The 27,159-nt window shown below is 41.9% G+C and overlaps 1 protein-coding gene across 8 annotated transcripts in view; it reads right to left on the bottom strand.

Annotated features, from left to right (window-relative positions):
- kcnab2a (potassium voltage-gated channel subfamily A regulatory beta subunit 2a) overlaps positions 1–27,159 on the bottom strand; it is a 77,430-nt gene that overhangs the window by 11,887 nt on the left and 38,384 nt on the right. For 7 of the 8 annotated variants that reach the window (XM_047582053.1, XM_047582052.1, XM_047582056.1 and 4 more), the window contains 6 exons: positions 8,738–8,781; positions 8,440–8,477; positions 8,080–8,159; positions 3,114–3,158; positions 1,693–1,737; positions 1,430–1,473 (listed from right to left, as the gene is read on the bottom strand). In XM_047582053.1, the coding sequence (XP_047438009.1) occupies positions 1,430–1,473; positions 1,693–1,737; positions 3,114–3,158; positions 8,080–8,159; positions 8,440–8,477; positions 8,738–8,781 (296 nt within the window). Of the gene's footprint in view, positions 1–1,429; positions 1,474–1,692; positions 1,738–3,113; positions 3,159–8,079; positions 8,160–8,439; positions 8,478–8,737; positions 8,782–19,286; positions 20,294–27,159 lie in introns of those variants that run through there. The other variant, XM_047582051.1, reaches the window with a different exon arrangement.

Genomic DNA, 27,159 nt, shown 5'->3' with positions numbered 1-27,159 from the left:
GTTTAACAAAGAAGCATAAATGTGCTCCCTTTCTTTGGAACGAGGAAACTCAACAGGGTTTTTACTCCCGTTGCTTCCTCATTCCAAAGAAAGGGAGCACATCTCTTCACCTCATATTCAACCTGCGTGTATTAAACAAGCACTTGTGAAAGTACACGTTCAGAATGTTAACTTATTTCCTGCAGGAGTTGATGGATAAAGTCTTTTCCACAATTAAGGTCTACTTAGCGTTAATTTCAGCTTGCCATGTGGGCTTTGGTGACAAGCTGGTTGGCCAGCACCCTCTTGTTTGTTGGTTCCTGGTCTCCTGGCGAGCACCCCTCAGTTCATGAGGGGTGCTCGCCATAAGATCCCAGTTTCCAGGCCCCTGGTCCCATTGTAGGATTTATCATTGGTGTTGGATGCTCTTTCTCAGCTCTCTGGATGCTGAGACTCTTGACGTAGTGGGCATAAGCTTTCTCTCAATTAAACCTCCATTGCTTTTGGCTTTAACCACAGTCAAGCTGGTAGGTGACTTACAGGCTCCGTCTATCCATTTCATGTTTGCAAGTGGCCTCTGAACCCACTAAGGTGGGCCTACAACCTAGTCCAGTGTATGTCCCTAAGGTGTTGGAATCATCATACAGATGTCCCACCATGGAGCTCTTGGGTTTTCACCCTCCCCCCTTCTCCTCAGAGGATGACAAGTGACTTAACAAATTGTGCCCAGTGCGGGCGCTGGGGATGAACATGGAGAGGACGGCTGAATTCAGAAGGCCTGATCAGTTGTTTGTATCCTGGGCTGCTCCTCACAGAGGCAGGCCGTTGTCACGCCAGAGACTGTCGCACTGGATTTTGGAAGCCATATCTGTGGCTTATAGGTGTAGGGGCTCTGAACCTCCTCTGGCACTGAGAGCCCATTCCACAAGGGGCATGGCTTCATCATGGGCCATCAGAGGAGTGTCCGTTCAGCACATTTGTACAGCGGCGAGTTAGGCTACACCGCTCACTTTTACAGTCTGCATGTTGCTCAAGCGTCGCTGTCTCATGCAGTCTTGGAGGCAGGAGCGTCCAGCCCTGTCTAATAGTTTCACTGCAGGTTGGTGCAGTTCTCAATTGGGGGGAGCTGATGCAATACGGGAGTGGGTTATATTTCCAATAGTGAAACACAGAGCGAAGTTAGAAAAAGAACTTTGGGTTACATTACGCAATCCCTTCTTTGATAACAGAGTGAAGTGTTTCACCAGCAGTTCCCTCCTTGCATAGGCAAAGAAAGAAACTGGTCTAGAATGAGTAGGGAGAAGTTTTCTTAGCAACTCCAATAACCTGAAGAGGATGTCAATTATTAATTATAGCTTTGATTCCTTTTGACCCCGAGCAACTAATTAAGACTTATTTTCTTGTTGCAGTGTCAACATTAAATCCCGTAACACGCAGCACTGCTACTTACCTTCTATAATGTGTTTTCGGGATAAACCTCTTTCAGTCTCCGCCCTACAAAAAACAAAACGTAAAAAACATTAGACACAATCATTTAATATATGACTGGACCTGCCCCCCGACGGTAACATAATGTCATTTGATCCTTTGTGAAATATGAGCGGTGTGTTTGGATGACACATGGGCCCATTACCAGAAGCATCAAACAAAATGAGAAAAATTACACAGTGGGATAGTTTTTCATTTGGGCACACAGGCCAGGTCCAAACTTACTTTCCGCCCCAGAAGATCTTTGTTGTTATCACCAGACTGGAACGTCTAAAAATGAAAAATGAAAGCACATCTGTTGACACACCTGGCAAACAAACATAATTAAACACAATTACTGCAAAAACACTAAATATACTGGAGTCTATGACATCTGTGGTCTACTACTGTCATCGACATCGACTAAGTATTAAGTCAACTAGCCGCAGATCCCATGACAATATCAACATGGACGCCTCTGAGAAGACAGGTGAGGAGCCCAGTCAGACTAAAAACGGTTCATCAAGTGTGTGGAAATAATTCACTTAAGATAAAGCCCATACACACAAAATATGTAAGTGACATACAAAATATGTAAGTCAGTCCTGAAATACAATTAAAGGACTATTTCTATGCACACACATCTAACTAACACTAAGAAAGGAACGGTCCAAGAGCTGCATATCACAAGTGTCAGACTGACGGTGTTCAAGGTGTTGGCTGTGGCATTGTTTCAATAAGAAGCTTCTGCAAAGTCACAAGATTTATTTCCATCCAGTGTTGTATTTCATTTTTCTCCAAGATCTGATATTGAGAATGGGAGAGTCTGAACACTGAACAAAGCCTTTGCCGGCACATCCCAAAGATTCTCAATGGGGTTCAGGTCTGGACTCTGTGGTGGCCAATCCATGTGACAGAATGATGTCTCATGCTCCCTGAACCACTTTTTCAATATGTGAGCCCCATGAATTCAGGTGTTTTCATCTTGGAATATGGCCGTGCCATCAGGGACTGGTTGCATCTTCCACATGGTTGTTCAAGAAATGAGAAGCGACTCATTGCATCAGTTGGAGTTAAATAACTTGTTGCCAGCTTAAAGATAATTGCCCATGCAGTAATCATCCAATAGGAGGCTGCTACCTAGTTGCTTAGTTAAAAAAGAGCGACTCTTTTTTATATATATATATATATATATATATACACACTGCCAGGCAGTGTATATGTATATATATTCACAAGGTGCGACATAGCGCTCAGACCTTGAGGGAAACCTGCATTTCACCTTCCTTTATCAATGTTACTATCATCCACATCCCACAACAAGTGCGACTGTGCCAGAACTTTTCTCGCGCCAGTGAATGGTTGTTGTAGGTGTGTAACTTGATCCAACATAACTTGAGTTATACAAATGATAATCCAGGACCGACAAAGTAAAAGACCAGGAACTAGAAGTCCATTCATTATTCAGCGTCTTTGAGGAGGGACAAGGGAGTATGGGCATAGCATGGCTGTCCCCATTAATCTTTCATCTCCCCACCTCACTGCTCCAGTTCACAATACACAGCCTCCTGATATGTGCAAAGGAACGAAATGGCACAACAAGATTAGATGGGCTGCCTAGGACGGAAATTAAAAAACACCAAACTCAATTAAAGTGTGCCTCGTACCTCCATCCTTTCTTCTTTATAATGTTCCCGAGCACCACTTCTGCCCTGCAAAGCAGATGGAGAGAAGACATCATTAAATAAAGATGGTCTTGAAGTGATAAGAGTGCTTTACACCAGACTGTCTGGGAGCCGATTTCTAAATTGAAGAAAGCAGTCCAACTCTGCACACACACACGCACGCACGCACGCACGCACGCACGCACGCACGCACGCACGCACGCACGCACGCACGCACGCACGCACGCACACACAGACACACAGACACACAGACACACAGACACACACACACTGCATAATTCATAAAGAGACTTTCATAGGAAAGAGCACCTGTTTAGGACTGGTGAGTGTGAATTAGCTGCCAGGTCAGAGTTGGCGAGGCTTGAGGCCAGCTGTGCTGTGTAGCCACCACTATGTCATTAGCAGCCACGGGGGTGCTAATAACTGACATTACATTCAACATGGGGCTCATTAGCACCGGGGCAGAAACCTGTCAGTAGGACGTCTCTCTAGTCCTCTCACTTTGACACACAATGACCTACACCTCCTTGAACCACACCCACAACATGCGTTTAGACGCTCAGGTATAGAAACACATTCAGCATGATTTCTGTCTGTTTCATTTTTGGTGGTTAACATTAGTATCAGAACCTTGACTGTATGAGTGTAAACAACAAAATTATTACCAGCACCTGAAGTGGTGTATTCATTAACTATAAATATACACACAGCACAGCATTCATTCAAAATAGTAAAAACTGCTCATACTTTATAGCAGTGTTGGCAGAGGAAAACAAATTATTTTTTGATCAGTGTGACAGTGACTGTGGGAATGAAACCAAGTCTGGTGTTATGTGTTTCAGCAGCCCTTAACCTTGTCTCCAGACTTCCTACAGTATCACGATGTGGTGACATCCAGTGATCTTTTCTGCTGTGTTTCTTACACTCTGCAGAGCTTCTTTACCAGGGTGATGCAGCACGTGAGGACACTCTCAATGGTCAGGCTGCAGGATTCGACCTGCAGCTTCCTCTCTATGCAGTTTCATCTGAGCGCTCTTAGTAGAGGAGTCTTCGTTACGTTCTCTTGATCACAACCATTTGATGCCAGCTGGTTTGACTGATGCAGTTTTAAAGAGGACTATATACTGTTAAAAACTGTTAATTTACCTTAGGCAAAACACAGTGGGATGCAGCTATGTGAGTCTGTGTATCTATACAATGAGTGGGAAGATGAAAACACAGACAAACAGACTAAAACATCTTTTACCCCGGAGCCATAACCGCACCAAACGTTGCCAAGTCTAAAAACTCATTAAAAGAAAGCGGTCGCGCAATAGAGTGAAATAGCTTGTGTGAGTGTTTCTTATGCGTTTAATTTTAAGAATCTTATTTATTAACTTTCATAGTTTTAAATGAATTGATTTTTACTGTGTCTTGTTGCACAGAGAAGGACACTTTTGATTTTCCTTCTATTTCGTTGTAAATGATCAGAGGCAAAGGTTTTCTATTATACTTGGACATTATTATTGATATTTTGATTCATAACTATCATGCAATAACACAAGTTAAATTTTTTTGTCAGCATGACAAAGATCACAAGTAGAGAAACATTAAGTCATAAAGAACTATTGTTGCTACAGGAAGAATAAGGACTTCTGCAAAAGCTTGTCTGACCCCACAGAGCACTGATCTTAAGGTCATGGAGGCAGCCTGGGACACAACCACAGAATGCTTTACTCAGTATGCTTTTAACAACTTTCCAGCCAAATACCTCGAAGAACTGTGTGTGAGTGTGTTAAGAGGAACTGTAATGATTTTAAAAAGTTGGATTCCGTTCATGGCACTAAAAGATAAATAAAGAACTGCTTATGGCATTAGTTCTGACAGCATCTTCAATCTTCTGCTGGTGTCTTAAAATGTGTACGACACTGCATATGAGTAAACTGAAGTAGAAATACAGATGGCTGGCTCCAGACTGCTAAATGAAACATGCATTAAATTAAAAGAAGGGCTACACTCCCTTATATCAGAGGGGCAGTTCTGGCTGGTTTAGTTTGGTTAGCTGTTAGAGAGAGATGAATCCATGTTAATTTATATACATGCATTAGACTTTATTAGCTTTTTAAATTGAGAGATAATTTGTGTACTATATGGAGTACGTGTAAAACTAGGTTTAAGGTAAGAAAGTCTCACTGTACCTATTTAGCAGCTCACTATTATTTTGGTTCATGAAACAAACAAATACAACAACTTGCTTTTACTATGAGGCATTTGTTTTGAAATATCATCCTTACCTGCTTTAAAATCAGTTTTTAATTTTCTCTGCTTGTCTTTTGTTTCTGTGTGATGCATTACTATTATTTTTTTATTATTTTACTTCAGTTCAGCTCCTGTGTGCGCGGCTGGTATTTTCTGCTGATCCAGTCTGCAGCATTTGAACAGTAGATGCTGCATTTTTTTTAGCAGAGATTCAGACCTCACCAGCTGGACCTGCATTTTTGTTAAACAACGAGCATTGAAGCCCTCCCTTGAGTAATAACGTGTGTGTGCGCCTCAACATACTAAGTGTGTGTCTCTAGCACACACACACAGCCACACTGAGTGGTGCCCTTCAGAAATGTGAGTAATTCGAGCACCCAAACATGAGGTACAGGGCGCCTTGAGCAGGCTGACTTTCTTCATCCACCCATTAATTAGGTCTTTATGCTGCACAGTCGATGCTATGACTTACAGCAGAAGATGATATAATGCTGCTTATTCATGGATTAATGATATTACTTTTCTTGTTATTAGTACTTTTCTGATCCCTCTGTAATTATGCTACCAGTCACTGGTTTCACATCATGACATACTTTTAGTTTGTGTATGAAGCAAAGTGTCTAAGCCTGGGGTGAAATTCTGTTTTGCTGATAACAGCTGTGACATGGTATAAACACAACATGTGGATTTGTGGATATTTATTTATATTTCAGAGAAACAGTAGCCTCCCTATTGTGACAAATTGTCAAGCGCCAAAATCACTATCTAAATATCCCTGTGTTGAATGTTTTGTTATAGGGGGCTAAGCCACAAACATCTTTCAAACTGTGTTTATCTGTCAAAAATAAAGCAGCTGACTGCACAGCCACTAACCGTACTTCATGTTGTCTGAGTCTGTCTGATTAAAGAATCATAATCCACAACTGAGGACTTTAGATGAAAGCTTTTTCCAATCTGGTCTGTGAGATGTGAGATCTCTGTATGCGTCTGCAGTGTGTAATATAAGCTCCTCTGTGCTGCTTTGCAGTGGAAGCTGTCAGGATTAACACCTGTGCAACACATACTGAGCCGTGTGACATGGCGTCACAAACATTTGCACGTGCCAGCACAGACAGAGTTCTACTTCTGTGTCAAAGATCAAGTTGTTTTTCTCGCCCAAACAAACACAAAATGAGGCAAACTGATTGTTGAAAACTACACAGAACAAAGAAGCGTGTAGTGATGACGTGTATCAGACAACAGCTGCTGAGGCTTTAGATGAGAAATGAGGACAATTACTGAAACCTACTGTTTGTTTCTTCTCTGCGTTTCCTCTGGAGGCTCAGATGCCTCGATACATCTCCCTAAACATAACAGCAAAACCAGAATGTACTTTGGAGGATTAAAAACAGGACTCAGTGCTGTTAATCAGAGACACTGTTTTCAAGGATAATCCCTCAGATGATTTCAAACCACCCAAGTTACTACGAGGCCAGATTAATCCATGCTGGAATTTAAACCATCACTCTGTCACTATATATCCGGCAAAAGGCAGCACAAGGCTGATGTTAAAATAACATCACTGCTCGTCCTATAAATGTAGGCCATGAATATCTGAATCCTCACAAATGTTACTGCAAACATGACATGTAGTTGGTGGAAAGGAGAGCCCCAGATTCAGGTCCCCATTCAAGGAGAGAGACATTAAAGTCCCCATTAAATCCAACTAAACTTCTATTTTTTTTTCTTTTTTAAACGTCATACACATAAACAGGTATACATCACCTGTACACTGTCAAAACAAAAGAGCTGTAATCTACCAGAAGACAATCTAGAAATGTTGATAACTCATCTTGCTCTTGGAGGCGTATAATAAACTTGCATGTGATGAAATGCTTCCTCGCTAGCTCTGTGTTTACGGGGGAACTTGTGAAAACAGATAGCACATCGTTAGTCGCTTTATAGCAACATAAATCTGTGGTGGCGATTTATAGTTTTTCTTTTCATTCAATCGATGTACATTTCTAGCATATTTGTGAAACTCACAAACTAGTGAAGCTAATACTTTCACTTAGTGCCTTTACTCCACAGTTAAAGAAGATGATGAAACCAGAGGACTAACCTCAAATAATAGGGCCTTCATTGTACGTCTTTGTCATGCATTCATTTAAAAAAGCTTTAAATTGTCAACTCACAAAGCTCTGTTGTTTTCAACAGTCAAAGAAGTTCTCTCAATGAAGGCGAAGCTTTAGTGGAAAATGTGATTGTGGGCATTGTGATTACTTTGCTAAATGTGTTTCCATTGCACTAAATGACATCTTGTTTTTGCATAGATATATACATAAAATAATGGTCTATTTTCTCACCACTCTTAGTTGCTCAAAAGAAAACCCATGCTCCCTAACATACTAGGATGGTGCTAGGAGTTCTCCAAAACTTCTATGTGTTTAACTGAATCCATGTTTCATGTACTGCGTTAACCTGACAGATCGGGAACTTTCACATCAGCAAGCCGTCTATGTCATATGAGTCTATGCGTAGTAATGCACCATTTATACATTTTCTAACGTCAGCAAAATTAGACTTTAGATGAAAGGCACACCTGGCAATCACAGTCAGCTCATATATAATCTCCACCTGGTGCCTTTACAATCAATCACACGGCAGCTGCTTGGTGGTGTTTGGCGTTAATGCTCAGTGAGAAGTGACCTGCGGCACAGGATATACTCACTTCCCAGCAGCGTAGACCTCCGCTGTGTCAAACAGATTGATGCCATTTTCATAGGCCAGAGTCATCAGCTGCTCTGCCATCTGGTGAGGGAGGAGGGAGGGAAGAAACACAGAGGGGACAGGGTGGGGTGAGACCACTGATGTGAGGTGTTAGGACTTTTCAATTATTAAACTGCCTTCACACAACTAAAGAAGGCCGCGACGGCTTCCTGTGACCTTTATTCTCTGGCTCTCTTGCTGTGTGTTTTGACTGCAAGTAAAAATAGGCTCCTTGAGCAACCTAACACATGCCAGATCATATGGAGGGTTTCTATTCCCAAGCTTTGACTGATGGAAGACGACAAAATCCATCTGCTCTCACCTCGTCCGTTATCTGTCCGCCGAACGTCACCCATGTTCCTGCGTGGGACGACAGGGAAGCAGAGTCAGCACAGAAACACACAATCACACAGCGAGCCAAAAGTGATCCTACACAACGTGGTGTGCAATATACAAGACTTGCCGAAAACAAACACTGATAAATAGATTCGGAGCAATTTCGTAATTTCTGCACACTCAGTGGAAGTTTCCATTGAAGTTATTTTTTCAGACCCAATAACACAGTTCCGTGACAAATCTGTCGGGCAGAGTCCTCTTCTGAGTTTCTCTCGTGATCTTACCTAATCCGAGGCAGGATACCCGCAGACCTGACTTCCCAAGGTTTCTGTCAAAACAGAGAGAAACACATTAACATTAACGGAGGTCTGAGGTGGCGGTGACTTGTGACACTGTGCACTCCGTCGGGGGCTGTGACGAGCGCAGAGGGACTTCAAGCATCACTTTAATAAAATAACCCTATCAATCTTGGGTAACGTTAGCTTCTCTGCTGTTTAGGTCGTTACTGCAGTGGAGGCTTACAGTGATGGAGGCAGAGAAGAACAGAGCTTCATGCAGATTTGGAGCCCCCCCCCTGCATCTACTGCAACCCTGACACATGTAGAGTGGATGGTTAAGGGAGGACGGTCACGCATGAGCTGACGATGAGAATGCGTGCGCGGAAAAATGTCTGGAGTGGGAAAAAAAATAATAAAAACGAAACAAATCAGAGAGACGTGATGTGGGTCTTTAGCAGGCCCACTGTGACATCCACTGAGATTTCTCACAGCACACCAGGATTCCCCAGCCCCCATCTGACTAAAATCCCCTACAACCACACGGAAGCTCGACTACTCACAACTACTTGCCTCTAAAGCCGGCGTCTCTGAGCCTATCACAGTTCAGACGGACCCCTCTGCTGACAATAACAGCTCTGGTTAGGTCTTTGATTTGCGCAGGCTTTTAAAGTTTGCGAAGACGCCCGTGGTTCCTCATTAAAATGCAGCATCATGACAGAATTGTTATGAGCAGTCAAGTAACTGATCGGTTTCAAATTCTTCCAGGACAGAATTGCATCTTCAGATCTCAAAAAATGTAATAATACTGTAACAGTGATGTTTCTTCTGATGTCTCCGAGCTAAAAAAAAAAATAAATAAATATTAAACATACAGGGTGCAGTGTGCTACTTCTGGTCAATCTCCTACCTATGACAATCTGGCAATACAAAAGAGATAAAAGGCATCAGAGAGATGATGTAACGTGCAGCAGGAGTCAAAGTGAGCGTGTGGGAGGATTTCTAATATATTTTTATAAAGCTGAACGTATACAACAGTTGAAAAGAGTACGGAGGGAGACAGAGGTGTGTGCACGGGTGCAGATGTGTATGTCATTGTGTTGCATGAGTGTGTGAGTGGTTGTATGCGTGAGTGGGTCTCTGCGTGTGTGTGTGTGTGTGGGTGGGTGGGTGTTTTGTGAATCCACGGTAAGATTGCCGAATTGTCGCAGTGACTAACAAAACACTTCCTTCACCAAGTCTGAACACCAAGTCCAAAAAACACAGATGAGACCATTTCAAATCTCCACAGTATCGTCTCTAAGCAGGTTAAGTGGGCTCAGTTTGAGCAGCACACACAAAAAAAACAAAACTCGAGCTCTTCTTATGCTTTGAGTGCGGTTTAGGGTGCATTCATTAACTCTATTTTGGAAGAGTTAATCCAGTTAAATGCTCGCTACACGTCCAACGTTATTAGTTCCACACTTCGCTAAACCACTGTGAACACTCTCCCTTCATTTGTATTGTTTGTTTTCTAACACAACACGCTTCAAAGCCGAAACTCACAGCAATAACCAAAAGTGTCACATTCAGTTTGTGTATTTTTTCCAAGTCTATTGCTTGTATTCAACTCGTTTCTACAAAGGACCTCATTAAAAAGATCTTTTTTGGTCAGTGAGGTCTGTAATCGCGTTACAGTTTGAATCTAAGAGCCGGATGACGTCGTGAACAGGACCCTTCAGAGAAAACGCTGTGATGACTGAGAATCTAGAGGGACCGTACGGCCGCACGGTGCACCACAGTGCAAGTCCCCTTCGGCAAACCACTGGAGCCGATCGACAATTAACTGCCTCTTAATTGCGTGACTAAAATAGCCCCTCAGGGAGCTGCTACCCTGCATCACAGAGATGACCGAAACAAAACGCAGCTCACTGACTGAAACTGTTAATGTAGCACGTTTGCTGGAGTGTTTTTGTTGACGGACTGAGACGTTTCTCCGTTGGTTATGCAAAATATAATCTTAGCCGCACATTCAGCTCGTCTTTAAATAGGTTATATAGGTTACAGTCACTGCAGACACGTTCCTGAAACATGCTTGTGTGACAGTGCTGCTGTGACGCCATTTCAAGTATTGCACTAGATTTTAAAAACCACGTGTGACTAAATAAATCCTTGTTATTTAAAATGATCAGAGTTCAGTAAAACAATTTGCTTCTGTGTTTGCACCATTTTCATTGGGCTTATGTTTCAACCAAGAGCGTAGCACACACAGTGTCACTCAGACATAGCACTTCCCGTAAGCTAAAAATAAATAACAAGGGTATCGGAACACGCAGCTCTGTCCTTGCCATTGTTCTCATTGTACGGATGCCCCATTGTCAGCACATTGTTCTCTTCAATATTTCACCAGACTGGTCTTCAATACTACTTTGTGCGTTGCCCCAGCGACCCTCCGCCAGGGTCTGCGAGCCAGCAGGGGTCAGGTTACTGCTGATCCTCTGCAGACATGAACCGCAGCAGTAAAGTCATCCCTCTCAAACCCTCCTCAATAATAAAGGAGACAGGTACAGTACAGGACAGTAACACCAGTACAGCCGCAGGAGCAAAGCCAGAACGGATCCAGCGGACAGGACATGCAGTGGCCATTACAGATGTCAAGCTATCTTTGAAATAGTGGATAACCTTTTCCCTGAGGTTCTGCTAATGTTAACATGATCCACAAAGCAGGAAGCCCAAGCGGAAAGGAAAGGAGTTCCTACTGGATTTATTTGATTAAGCTTGACCGTCTGTTTGGGGTTTGATCACACGCAGGTTGAGACACTCACGGTGTTAACGTAGTTGTCCCGACACACTGAGCAGAACACACAGTCCTTTGACCTTTCAAGATCATTTCTGACAACGTCCCCTCAGTCAAACACACAGATGAGACAGAACAGAAAGATCACTGCTGCATAGTATGCTGGCCGTCTGTTGAATGCAACAACAGCAGCTCTGAGCTATGCTGAGACCTGCATGACACCATAACTCTGAAGGTGCCCCGTGCCGACAGTAAAGAGCCTTCATCTAAGGACGGCATGCATCAGCCACATCCCACAGCACGCTGTCACCGCTCATGGTTTGTCCCATCCCTGACTACTGTGACCACATGTTTGATTGGGGAGCCCAGTATGAGCCTTATAGTTTCAGATATGCTCTAAACCAGATTAATCTGATCATCACTGATTTTAGTTGTTTAGCTGTTAACAACCTGTCTCCCACGTCCAGCATGGGAAAGCCCATCCATCCATCCATCCATCCATCCATTAGATCCAGGACCTTGTATCATGCTGTTGTTCATCAAGGTTTTGGCATGTCAGGGTATGTATTATAATATTCTTATATATTATTATATAATATATATATAATATATATATTCTTATATATTATATAAGACTAAGAACTTGGACTAAGACCATAATTTGTGGCTTTTACCTACTTTTGCTAAGGCTGCACAGATCTATGAGAGAAACACAATTTCATTCTCTCTGTAGTTGTATGTATGTCAGCTTGATTTGATTTGATTATCATAACAATATTTCTGTTTGCATTCTTCTCCACTATGAACAGTTAAAAACCAATTAAACTCATTGGTAGACATAGAAATGTCTTTGTGATGACAAAACTGTCATATTCACAGTGTTTTAAAAACGCATGTTGAAAAACTGGTATCTTGTGCCATTTTATCCAGCAAGCAACTTAAAACTTGGCAGCAAGATTTATTGCCTCCTAAAAGTGCTAAGTTTTTATCACTGCTGTGAATGTGTTTGTCTAACTATGGCTGATGGGTTGACGTGATGTGATATCAGTGTCGGAGCAGATCAAATGTTATTGAGAGGGCTTGAAGTTAGAGTGTAAGTCAGCAGACAGGACAGTCTGACCAATGAGGAAACACGGTCACAGAGCTGTACAGAGGAACATGTTGTTCACTGAGCAGAACTATTAATGCAACCAATTTCCAGCTACAACTTCAGAATAAACTCACAATGAATGCCATTAGCTTTTGGGTTTCTGGCTGCTGGCAGTTTCCTTCGCTATTCAGGTTTATAACAACTATATATATATATATGTCAAATAAACCTGCATAGAGGAGGAAACTGCCAGCAGCCAGAAACCCAAAAGCTAATGGCATTCATTGTGCGAGGTCTTTCTAAAGTTGAAGCTCGCTCCAGTTGGAAAGAGGGATAAAATTGGCAACATAGAAGCAAAGAATCACTTTACCCTGAAAAGCTGCTTACACACAGGAAACCAAAGATTAAGATTTAAAACTTGTATGATCCACTTTGTATTAGCTGAAACATAAGCATAAAACCTGCTAGCAAATTATCTCAGTATTAACCGGTAAGAAACTGTTGTTGTAAATATACTACAGTTTCACCTTAAAGTTTAATTCGTTACCGTCCTTTATTTTAACTCAGATATAATAGGACACATATTCTTGTTTCAGATTGAATGAGTTTCACCTGGAGGTGAATGGATAATGAGATTTTGGGAGTAAAATACTGTGAAAAAAGTCTGGGAAAATGCTAATCCACTTCCGTGCTGAAATTTAGATGAGAAGCCTGATATCACTCCTAAGTATAAAGCTATAGCAAAGACATATTTAGCTTAGCTCAGCATTAAGACCGCGAGCAAGACTGGCTCTGTCAAAGCTAGATAACAAGGAATGTCCACCAGCATGTCTAAAGCTCACTAATTAATACATTATCTCCCGTTTATTTCATTCACCATAAATGTCAAAATGATGAGTTGGGTTTTTCCATCAGTGTGTTGTTCTATCACCAGTCTTTTGGCAAGAAAGTATTTGCTCCATTGTTTTTTGGTATAAGCACCATAAAGTACTTAACTAGACGTTAAGACCCAACGTATCAGATTTGGTCAATAAATAAATTATCATTACTACAAACCAATCAGGAGTTAATGCACATTCAATGTTCAGAACAGTATTCTCCAGTAAAAACTAAAATAAACAAATGTATAGTTGCAGGCAAAAAGGCTCAAGTGGACCTAAAAATGTCATGTCGTTTTGAGAGTGTTTACTTCTTATTTTGAGGAACCCTGTGGACATCTCTGCTCTCACTTTGAGTGTCAAGACCATTGTGAAGCGTGCACACGGTTATTGACAGTAGCCTCGGATATCAAATGTGATTAAACTATGGAAACAAGTTCGTACACATGACAGCAGAAACAGAGCTGCTGGCACTGAAGCACTTTAAAGACAGCTGTCAATAGAAGTTATTTTTATTTTTTTACATAAACAGATTGTTGGCTCAGAGGGTTTTCCTGAGGAAGAATTTGTTTATCGTCTGGTTTTTCAGCAGCACTTAAATCTGCCAGTACCCACAGGGATGGAAAATCTTCAGCTATACGCTGGAAAAGAACGAGCAGAAAAACTACTGGAACCTGTGAGGAATCTCAATTTAGAGCCATGATTCTTATACTGCATCTTTAATATGACACTGAGCTGTACTGTAATATTCTGACATATTATTAAGTCATAGGCAAATAACAGGGTTTATCCAGTGACTTAACTGAATGCATTTAATAACCTTACAGTAAAAAAAAAAAAAGTAACAATCTATATTTATTGAAAGAAATCTAAAAACAAACACACATCTAACTATCTGATTAAATGTGTTATTTACTCAAAGAGTAATTTAATGATTTGGTTTGATTTTAGTTTGATTAGAAGTGCACACAAACAAGAAGAGAGTAGCAGGTGAGTTCATAAAAATGATCTCACCTTTGAGATGACTGCGAATGGGAGTTAACTGACATATGACCCAAATATAGAGTTCGCCAAAATGTTCACTGCAAGGAAACACCATCCATGACTTTGGTTCCTACCACCAAATTCACCTTGTTGATTGCAGGCGTGGATCGTCAGGTGAACACAGATGGTGGACATTGATAATGTTTTTTTTCAGTAGTGAACAAGAAGAGCTTTCTGTGTCCATTCACTAGCAATTATTTTATGTCCTGCTTATTTTACTAGGAAACAGTCGTGGTGGGACGTATACAAGAGGGTTACCAAGGAAACCAGAAAGCAAATTGCTTTTTATGTGGACGGGGCTAAATCAATTAGTTGATCGACAGAAGCTTCATTGATCATCAGTCAATTATATGGAGGGAAAAACACATTATCTGGTCTCAGCTTCAAGTATTTTTTGCTTTCCCTATTCTTTCATCATCTGTAGTAGGAGTACTAGTCAGATGAAACCATACATCTGAAGATCTCTCATCTTCAGATCAAGGGAACTTTGGTGGAAATGTGTTAATAAAAGTTAAATAAAACAATCACCTAATCGAGGTAACAGGGGGGCAGCCGTGGCCTCAACTGTCCGGGAGAATATGAGTGTGTGTGGAGCGAGTGACTTGTGCTTTTCCACTTAACACCCACAGCCGAAGTGCCCATGAGCAAGGGGCCCAATTATCTGCTTTATAGTCTGAAATTTCCAAACATATAGGTAACAGATTCTTCTAATAATCCATAGATTAATGAATAATCAAAACCTTTGCTTTTTGTATCTGTAATAAGTTTTTATATATTGCTTGTCAGAGACACTGCATATAGGAAGGAGATCACACTGACCACATGTCACTTCAGAGCAAACTGGCACAATTTGCCTAATTGGAGGAACGTTGAGGTTAAACCCTGATCGTACACTGTGTAACCACGATGCTGTGTAAGCTCCCGTCTCACTCCTATTTGTGCAAACATTCTTCCTCCAGTGGCTGCCTTACACATTACGTAACGAGCTTGTTCTCCTGCAGCAGCTAAATGAAAATGTCATTGTCGAAACAAGGAGGTGATTCAGTGTCCATTTATAAACCCAAATCTTACAGAATAACAGCTTCCTGTGCTAAACTAAGCTCCAACGATCATGAGTAACCTTTAAGGAAAATACACATGAGCAGTCAGATTAAATTCCTGCACACATACGTACAGTATGGAACTGCACAAGCTGCACGAGTATAATGCAGATACTGAATGAGTCAAGGATCTGTCTTGTTCTGGCAGAAATAATAAATCTAAGCTATTTCTAGAGCTTTTTAGAAAATAACACGTGGAGCGAAATGAGCAGCGCTGAGATACAAACACGCACAGAGGCTCTAATTAAACTCTATCAGTGAAGCAAATAAAGAACAGCTGTCTTCCTTTTCTCCTTCAACATAACACAAGTGTGTCTCTCACATGCTTATACACACATAAGCATAATACTCCACAACCCCACAGTCTTTGTGTGTGTGATGTGGACAGTTTAAATATAAAGAACAAATTTCCAAACATATGGGTAATACAGACTCTTCTAATAATGCATAAATTAATAAATGATCAAAATGTTTGCTCGTTGTGTCTGCAATGAGACGTTTTTATACTCAAGCAGCAGTTTTTATACATTGCTTGTCAACATATAAAGTTACTGGCAGTGAAACATGAGCGTACATCAATAAATGAACCATCCCACTGTTTGGCAGTTTCTCCCCCCAAGCCCAGAGCAAACAGATGGCACACATTTAAGACGGTACCTAAGTGGTTACTGTGGCCTGGAATCTGTGCCAAGGATGAGTCTGAGTGTTTATGTCAGCGTGGTCTAAGTGTACCGCAGTATTGTGTGTGCGCATTGTTCCAACTACCACGGACTATTCGTGATTCATATTTTCAATAAGGGGGAGTGCTCGCTGCGGACCGCTGGCTCCCTGATGAAGACAGACCTCAGAACGTAGGAAATAGTCCCAGCGTGCACCCACACTCTCTAGTGACGCCCCGAATCTCACACACACAACTTCTGTCACGCGAGCCCAAACGATGAGAATCTTGCGTTTGTGTACCAAAATGATTTCTTAAAAAAATAGCCAATAAGGACAACAATGCTCCCATACTCAAACACATCAATTTATTTCCCTTCCTGTAGTCACAACTAAAAACATTATGGCTGCACGGTGATAATTAATGTGTAAAAGTTCTCCTCGAGCTTCTCTTTTTCTGCCATCTGTTACTTCAAGGTACACTACACAAACACAACTGTGGGAGGACAGGCTATTTCCTTGCGTCGTATCATTGATAATGATACATTACAGCTTGAAACAAAGCAGCGGTGGGTTTTAAATGCCATCCGCTTACACGACGCTGCCAGCATCCATTGGCTCCGATTCACTGTCAACTTCGTAAACAAGAGTGGACCTCCGAAGACGCGAGGAATCCCACTGACAGCCTGGGCTAAGACGAGTTACTCGTAGATTTACACCAGGGGAGGAGGTGAGTCAGCTCCAATTTACATGGCCTCTGCAGTAAACGACGCAGTGTGCAACACAGCAGAAGAGTTTTGTGGCTGATACGGACTGTGAAAAAGAACAGTGCTTTAAAATTGTATAAAGCGCATTTGTTAACCGCAGCAGTTTTTCGGGTGAATTCTTACACTGAGTCTGCACAAAGCGCAAAAAAAATGTCAGTCCAGCTGAAAAGTGACACTAAAATCACCTCAGCATTACTTTGCAGCAGTTCATTTGTAACACCTTAGCAATGAAAAGCGTCTCTGTCAGCTGGCTTTGACTGACGGACTGAGAGAACGTACTGAGCTGTGAATGGCGGGGGTCTTATGGGATTGACTCCTCACCTGCACTGCCTGCCCATTTGCACAAAGATTCCTCCGTTCCCCGAGAAGGGCTACTTTACATAATCACAAGCCATTTTGTGTGCATCATTAATTCACTCCTCCCGACTGTCGGCATTTAATCATTCCTCAGAAGAGGTGCGGGCTCTCACAGTCAAGCTTGATGATTTTAACCAGTCATATCAAGCAGAAGCAGAGTCACATCACAGCCCAATAAAGCTGCGGCGAATCCTTCCGCACCTCGAGAAGACGATTATTTTGATGGTTTTTCTTCGTCTAGTGAGAGAGAGGTCACTCCCCACTTAATCTGCTTACTTGTCCATAGACGTAGACTAAGTGTCTGGATTCAAGGCTGGCATTCAAGGAAAGAGAAGAGGGCTGTATGTAAATGAGGCTGATCTGAATTTCACACTGCTATTCTGCAGAGTGGATAATCGGGGAAAGTTCTGGTGGATGAATGAGACAGTTCTAACTATTCTTTTGCTGAAGAATTATAAAACCACCAACCGCTTCAGCTGTCACAATGGAAAGCTAAAACTCTCTTTAGTAAAAAAAAAAAATGCTGAAGGATGAAAAGAGAAATTCATGGCAACGTTAAAGGGCTTTGCCTCTGAGAGGGACGTCTGAAGGATACACAGTGACATGAGCACAGATCACTGCAGCCTACTGTACTTCCTCTTGGACACTCTCGCCTTCCTTGTTTTTCATTCGCATCACTAACCCTAACCCTCACAAAATCACAAACTATCTGCAACATAAATCTCTGAGCCTCATGGTGCATTTAGGACGGTAAATCTGTTTACATCAGATACGAGCCTGTAAAGAAATGCCTGTTTAAATGTCTAAATAGCTGGTTCAGAACCACAGAACCCATTTTTTTCTTTGGACTTGACTGCAAAGAGCACAAACAGCCGTTAGACCCTCACCTCCCAGGCTGAAAATAATTTGTATTCGTTCTAATATCATCAGCCTCACTAATGACAGTGTTCCAAACCGACCAAGCTGCCGCTAGCTAATCAGGCGCAACGGTTCGTCATGTGCCTTCAGACAACAGTGCTCTTGAGACCAAAATAAACAACAAAAAATAAATATAGTCTTCTTTAAAAATTCTGTATTTCAGTTTGTCGCGTTTTTAGCTTGAAAAACATTGTTCAAAAAGATACATTTTGGATGTTATCGTTAAAAGATCCATCATGAATCAAGTATAACTGTCAAATGATATGTTTGTTTGACAAAAGAGTGAATGATATAAGAAATAAAATTATTTAAATTCCCTTTGGAATTCGTACACGAAAACATTTATCTTTTTTTTTTATTTTCTAAATTAATTTGCTACTTAGAGGAGGAATGACTTTTTCTTCTTTTTTCTTTTACATTAGTGCATCTTTTGTGAGCCGCTGGTCAAATACACATGAGTTAGTTATTGTTGCATTTATACGCTGAAAAGAAACTATAATAATAGTAATGGTGATAATACATTGGGAAATATTAAATAATTATTCCTTTTAATTCTGAATAACTGCAGCTTACTGCTCTTTATCCGTAGGGCTTATTTTAGTCACTTCTGTGAACAGATTAGAGGAGAATGCTAATTAACCAAATTCAAATTACACACCTACCAGTTAGTGCTGTGACTATTAGTGTAAATAAAAGATAGATTTCCAAGTTGACCCTCGGGTCATTTGTAAAGAAATGCCTGTTTAAATGTCTAAATAGCTGGTTACCGTCATGATAAAGAAATTCTGTTAACTGGCATTAATCTCAGATAAGTGGCGTTTGGCAGTTTGGACGAGTAGGAACATATCAGCTCTCTGTCATGTACGCATATATGCATAGCCTTCCATCAAAATCTGACTTAACTGGGTGAGGGGAGTCAGGTTTTAGAGCCACATTTAAAGCTGCCACTGAAGAGTTCAGACATGCCCTACCTATACTTCATGCCAGTCTTCACACTTTGCTCGCTGGAGGAAGGGACACTCTGAACTGAGAGTTGTCCCAGACTGCGAGCAACCATCGCCACCGCTCTGAACTTGCTGCGGGTGCCTGTGTTGGGGCTGTTGGCATTTTGTCGATTTAGCCGGTCCTCTGTGGTGCGGCTGACCCCGCCTCGATGGTCCGTGCACACTAAAGACACCTGCATCTTGCTTTCTGGCTGACTGTCCCGACTGTGAATTCACTGATTAGCTCCCCACTGGATAGAGCAGGTGAGATAAACTCCCAGGGGCGGTAACTCCTCGCAAAAGCTCAACTGATGGATGTTTTTACTCCAGATCGAAATCTTGCACACCGTGACTCTTCTAGAAATCACTGCCCATTCTCTAAAGTGACTGATAAGCTCAAAGAAAAGGAAAAAAAAAAGAGCGGGTAGGCGGCAAATTAGAACAGGTGCAGATTGCTGATCAGGTGAAAACAAAGTCCTGTCAAAGGAAGTCCAAATCCAAGCATCATTAGCATCACTGTGGTCGTTCTGCCTCAGATGGTACGAGGAATAAACGTGCAATCACTGCAGACTTCACTTAAAACGCAGCCCTAACACAACGCAATCAAAAACAAACACAAAAAGATTGTCCCTCTAAGTTCTTCCTGGATTCATCTGGATATCCTCCTCTCGCTGTATCTATTAATCAGAGGCTCATCAGAAGCCGACAGGCAGAGTCGCACAATTTCCTTTTAAGCTCAGTGCTACAGATAACACCTCTTGCTGCCAAGCTTTAAGAGTGTCAGCGCATGAATCCACACAAAGAGATGGAGCGAATAAAACACGACACACAGTTCCAGGTGGATTTCATCTCCTCTTCTAGGTCCGCCTTGACGGTTGCGCTGGATGCTTCGTATCCTCCTGACTACTACTGTGTGTTAGTCAAAGGGCAACCTCCTATTCACTTCCCAGCTCTGACTGTTGCCTGGATTAAACTTACATCTGCATGCCTTGTGCTCAGCATAAAGCTTCACAGTACACACAGGCAAGAGATGGGAGGAGAGAGAGAGAGAGGGAGAGAGGGGAGGGAATGTGGTGGGAGGGATATGAAGCTATGAAGAGGAATATACAGAGAGCAGCAGAGGCATGAGAGAGCAAAGCACTGAAATCTGTTGTGTTTACAGCAGCTCCCCTAAGAAAGGGTAGTACATTTTTTTTGCACTAATCTTTGTCCGTCTGTTGCCCCGCAGTGTGGTTTAATTTAGTTTATTCTGTCAGGAGAAAAGTGGGGAGGCTGAATGTCCAGTGGTCAGGACTTCGCAAACCGCCTATAGCCCCTCACGTGGGTCTGTTCAACTGCCCATGAAATATTTATTATGTAACTTTATCTGTGGCAATATATGTCCAAGACAGAAATGCCGCAGACATATCTCCAAACCCTTCTTATATCCAGTCTTACACATTCTCTCTAATTAAGTTGGTAAATAAAACACACCTGCTGACTCTGTTTATATTTTTATATTACTAATTCATTATGTTTATTGCAAATGTGTTTGATTAATTAGGTTCTCAGGCTTTACTGAGCGAACAGCAAAAATATGATAATGGCTGGGGGTTGAATGCCACAGTAGCTGGCTTTAATGCTACAGTGGTTCCAGATTGATGTGACAGCAGATGAGACACGCACTCCCAGTAACACAACACTCAAGCTTATCTGAGTGGACCAGCTCGTGTGCCAAGGAGATAATTAAAAGAGATGCCATCAGGACCAGACATGTATAGTAAAGCAGTCGAAGAAAGGAGCCCCCATCAAAGGAATCCAGCAAACAGGCCGCTGCTAACTGACAGCCCTATTCTTAGAGCTATGACCTTTTGGACTCCTGGACTTAAATAGAAGCTTGAGGGGAAAGGTGGTTTAATTGAACTGAAATCTGATTTCAGTTTCACATTGAGAGCCGACAAGTCAAGCTCAAAAGGTCCTTCTGAATGATCCGCCCTGTAACAAAGACAGAACGAGGAGTTAAAAGGGGGCTGGTGTCAACATACCAATCATGTTGAATGTATGTTTGGATATCGGTTTCAGCAGCAGCAGAGGCCACATGGAGGAGAGATTGACGGGCTTTTGGAATCCATGCACGCTTAGGTCAGGGTGACCGGAGCAGATCTTCTGACTCATTTTTCTTACGAACTCTGCCTGCTCATTTTGACGGAGCAGTTGACCGTGACAGCAGAGGTCTGACTTTATGTTGCTTCAGCACAGGGTATGGCCCATGCGTTCGCTTCCACTGGCTTGGAAATGTGACACCACGATTCACGCTGCTTTGCTCCAGGGCCCCATCAGAAGTCATGACATTGGGATGTGAGAACTGGGACAGGATCTCAGGCCGTACAGACTTGTGATCTAGCCTGACATGGCCATAAGATCACGCCATCAACATCTAATGTAAACATACATCTAACAATATTTGAGAAGAAAATCTTCCACAGCATATTATCAAGGCCGTTGCTTCCCTGTCACTGTTTTTCAGTATTACTGAAACCATGTGACGAGTGATTTCTTGTCATCACCACATGCACATAAGTCCTTATAAGTCTTCCTGATTTAGCTGCATCTAAAAATCTACACATTTATTGAATGGTGTAAAATGCAAGGTACAGTAATCGATACGAGCATGCATCACTCGACAGCCTAGTGATCCATCAACTAAATAAATCAATAGAGCAACCATCTTTAACATATTGCTCTTTCTGGAATTTTGTTCAGCCGACTACCTTTCACCATCAATTTAAAAACGACTAAAATAAAAATATAACAACGGCACAGACTCCAATGCCTCGCAATTAATAAACATAACATAGGCTGTTAACGATTACAAAAATATGCCGACGGAGTGAGCAAAACATATGCCAGATCCAATAAATCACGCCTGTCACGCTCGCTATGATTTAATAATTCACATCTGCCAGCAATCTTCAGATTGACAGCATGTGTTTGATTCCCTCTGAGTGTATCTGGAAAACAAAAAAAGCACCAATAAACAGAAGAGACGATCATTAAAGATGACTGACACCTAATCGGTGCAATATGACACGCGCACACGCTTGACAGACATTGTTTGGTCTACACCTACTGCTGTGAATGAAAGGAATATTAGTGAAACCCTCATTTTCTTTTGTTGCAGACCTTGTTCGACATTATCACCCTGTGACACCCCTACAGCGCTGTCAAGACATCGCTGATAGGGGTTCAAATGCGTTCTAGTCACCCTATAAACCATTTTCCTGTCAAAACTGCCACATACAGTACGGTCTTTTGGCCCAATAGTAGCCTCTCACACAGCCTTTTACGCATACTTTAATCACAATTTCTTATCTCAACACCAAACACCATTATTGAGGGAACACTGGGCTGAGAAATGAGCTGCTTTGTGTTCATTCATCACAGTGTGCTGGAGCATGCGGTGAATGAACTTCTATTAAATGTTTGTCACAAGATAAATCAGTCGTAACAGATGCCGAACTAAAAATAAGCACATAATGCCTCAGGGTTAAATAGCTAATTAGTGGCATTGTGTTTCGGGTGAACACAGCAGGGTGACTCAGAAAGCCGACACACGACTGACCTTCTGCAATAAAAAGCAATTTTTGTATTGATGCAGGAGGAAACAACTGAACAATACCTGAAACCCAAATCCTATTAGTTTCCATTGTTAGTGCTGATCTCAGTAGCTGAACAAATCTCTTCCCGCTCCACATACAATCACAACGTCCTCCCTCGTCTTCGGGGCCTTCACCTCCGGACTTTGATTAAGTGCCTGATTTGTCGTTATCCTCAAAATCTACAGAGCTTTTCAAAATCCTTCAGACACACCATCGCTGTGAGTGAAAGCAGAGGACTGATAGGGCCCAGTGCCTCATTCAATGTGTGGGGGAGGAAGAGGCGAGAAAATCAGAACATGTGTGTTTTCATGATCACGACTACGGCTCACTGGAATTCATCAAAACCTACCTTCAGATATGAATTCACTATGCGGTTCAACAGCTTCAACTACAAGCAAACGGCAATTACATTAAGTTGAGGAAATGTTTTCCCAATGTTTTGACATCCATTATAATAAAAGAACAGAATGATAGCATTTTTCACAATCACGATTATTGGTTTTGTTCAGCCCTGATCAGAAAGAGGCTTAGACCATCGTTGGTCTTTTGCCATAATGAAGCCTCTGGGGTCTGTCCTGCTGGTTCAGGAGTTTCTGCTCAGATGACTGACCTCTTCCGAACTGCAGCCCACATACTGCAGCTAAGCAGCACGACGGAAGAGAAGAAGGCGACTTTAATTCAACGGCGCTTCAGAAACTACTCTGACAGCAGAATGACTGATCAGTACGGACATGAGCGGAGCAGTCATCCTTCGCCACAACTGCAGCGTTGGCTCTAAAAATAGCCGTCAGGTCTCCGAATCAATTCTACACAGTGAGCCCAGACAAAACACAAAGTATTCCCTGCGCTGCGGAAAGGGGACAAGGACTCCCAAAATTCACAGTCGTGACCAGAGCGAGTGCTTCGTACAGTCACTAATTTGTTCTCAGGGGCAAACTGGGTCCTGCCATCAAGCTGGGACGCTGCAGGGTTCTCAGCCTGATCTGTCCAAGCTAGTTTAGCAAGAAATGTGCTTCTGTCTCCCTCTGGAAGCGCAGAGGCAGAGCCTTTGAAATCCGTAGTTAAACAGGGATGCAACATTTTAACATAAGTGTTTTTACAGCAGGCTAAACGATACATTTAACAGTCGCACAGAATGACCACAGCTGTATCATATACAACCATCGGCCAGCTGTCCAATGGCGGTTTAACACTTACTGAGAGATTAATTGAACAGCGTTCATCAGGATTTGGATATCTGAGTGGATGGCATCCCTGAGAAGGGATGGGTGCATGTGTGTGTGTTTGTGAGTGGGTGGAAGGTCTTGAGATTTAATGGAAAGAGATGTGAGGTCAGACAGACTGACAGTGTTGATAGACAGATGTGGTAACGCTTTTCAAGCTGCTTAATGCATCCCAAAGCTGCCTAAACATGGCCGACTGTGTAAATCACTAATGAGAATGTACAGACTAAAGATGTTTGTCATTTAAAGGTTATTCTGTTCAGGTTACCAATCTTAATGATATCAAGCGTGACAAAGAGGCACTGTTAGTTGAGTTCATATAAATATAAAGGTGGAAGAGGGAATTCCGACAGAAGAGTGAAGTGAAACACAGGTCACATCTGCCGGCAGCAAGTGCTACAATTCTTAATTCTCTGGTGAACGTGGCAGATTCTGCCGCAGAGCAGGGCTCAGGAGGAGTTGTCATTTCAGCTGTCCCCACTGACACAACTAACAGAGCAGGAGAGCTGAGACAGTCAAAAAAACAGGACAGGAAATCCCTGACTGTTACGTAATGTCAACTTATAATGTGAGGTTTTGGCTAAAGCCGCTCTGTGATAAAATGTAATTATGTTATTTTAAATATGGGAATGTGGCGAGTATCACAATGTATGTACAATGTATCATACATGTGCACTGGGTTACAATAGAAAGAACAGTACTATAATTATATACTACCTAATAAATGCGCTTCTAGTACAGTATAGACTGAATCAATTAGACTGCGTGAGTAAGTGAATACATTGGCTGTTTTAGTACAGCATATACCTCACTGTCACGTAGGGATTTTAGCTTCATGACTTAAGTAACTTGGTGTGCTCGAACCAAACACAGCTGATTTACACAATCTGAGGGAGCGAACTCACTAATCTGAAAAGACAGACCAAACAAACTGTTTGTTAGGTAGAAATAAAATCATATTTGCATTCAAACTCTATTAAAAAAAAAAAAAAGAGAGAGAAGGCTACTTACAGCAACTCATCATTTTGCAGATGCCATTTGAACTTAAGCTTATGATGGTCTTATCATTCACTTGCTGAATTAAAGGGGTTAAAGAAAGCTTATGAAACAGCGGATTCTGTGACCCCAAACGGCCTCTACCTGTAGAAGAACATGCAGAGACTAGGCGCTGTGCTGTGCTGTGCTGTGCTGTGCTGTGCTGTGCTGTGCTGTGCTGTGCTGTGCTGTGTCGTTAATAAATCCCTGACCTTGGCATTCTGAGAGGTCAAACCTTTTTTTTTTAATCTGCAGTCTACACAAACCTTATGGCCAGATGACTTTGAAATAAATCTTAGAGGAACTATGAGACATGACAGATAGCAATATATAGAAATGTTACACATCATCAGTACAAACTGAATAGAAATTGCAATAATAACACTACAGAAAGAAGTGTTGGAATGGTAGTACAATAAAAAATAAAGATGTGGATTACAGTCAAGAACTACCACAAGCAATGTGCCAGTAGTTACACAATTACACAAATTGCAACTTCAAATAATATCTGGGTTCCATCCATTATCGTTACACAACAGCTCCAGCGACTCGACTTTACCATTTTTTCAGAAATGTCAGAAAAGTAGGAAACAGAAAACTTCCCTCTGCATTAAATTTGCATTGGCCGCAATAACTGTCCACAAAAATGTCCTGAATGCTTCCGTGATAGCCTGAGATACTGAATGAGAATCACTTTGGCTAAGTATTCCCACACCGCACAGACGCACTGAAATGAAAAGAACACTTGGCGAGTGTCGAGACGAAAAACCCTGTTATTTTCCGATGCCTAAGAAACTACTGTAATTTATTATCAATACAGCATCAGATACATGAGGAAGAAAATCAGAGAACATCTCTGACAAATTTATCAGTTTTGCAGCAAGTTATGAGGCAGAGAGGAGATAATGCAATAGTCATGGCCCTAGGAAAACTTTAAAACAAACACAACTTCACATTTTATTCAGATACGGAACGCGACAGTTTAAGAAATATATGCTGAATGTTGTTAAGAAACAATAAGACTACGGCCCAGGTCTAAAGCGACTAAAAGGCTGAGGACAGCGGAGATGGCCTCCGACCGCCTACCTCCTGTCACTGTTGGGTATTCATACAAGTAATCCCCAGCTGGCTCCAGCTGACTCACCCAAATATATATGCACGTTATGTCATAAAGAGAGAGGACAAGGTTATGGCACAAAGGTATGGAGACAGGTGAGGAAGGACAATGGCAACACAGGCACGAAGAATTAACACGTAACATTTCAAAATAAAAATAAATCCACGGGACATATTAAATCTTTTTATACCATATATGAGGAATCCATTTTATTACTGTTCCCATAATAAGCCACCATCTCACATGCATCAGACATTAATTCAAATCTGTTCCAAACAAACACAAAGGCTTATAAATCATTATAAATTACAACATGTTAAAATATTTGCAGTGCCATATGTGACACAAATAAAGAAACAACTACCAAAACAAAACAGAATTGTGTAATCTCTGGCATTCCCACCTCTTTTGCCCACGCTACATTTCTGACTAGAACATTTTGACAAGCTGTCAGACTAAGCTAGCCAGAGATAGCTCAAAGAGGAACTCAAGAGGTCAACACTGGAAACGCAATCTATATCACTCCGAATGCCTAAACATCATCTCCTCGGCTTATGACGAACCCAGAGCGCGAACACTTCTGCATCTCTCAAAATAGTAAAACTGCCAGGCAGCCGGTTTGAGGTAAAACAGTGGATGAACTGGTGAATCTGAAGCCCGTTCAGTTGTATCCAGCTGCAGCTGTGGATACGAGTCTGTTGCTAAATTTAGCCCCCCCCCCTCCGAGTAGGGGATCGCCTGAAGAAAAGCGCAGTCGCCCGGGCTGATACATGTGCTGCAGTGCTGCCGGGACGGAGCAAAAATAATATTTTGGAGCAGCCCTGTGCAGATTTGTCTATCCAACAGCA

The sequence above is a fragment of the Mugil cephalus genome, chromosome 4 (genome assembly GCF_022458985.1).
Source record: "Mugil cephalus isolate CIBA_MC_2020 chromosome 4, CIBA_Mcephalus_1.1, whole genome shotgun sequence".
NCBI classification, from domain to species: Eukaryota; Metazoa; Chordata; class Actinopteri; order Mugiliformes; family Mugilidae; genus Mugil; species Mugil cephalus.
Note: the sequence above shows the minus strand (reverse complement) of the source record. Positions and strands in the feature narration are given on the sequence as shown.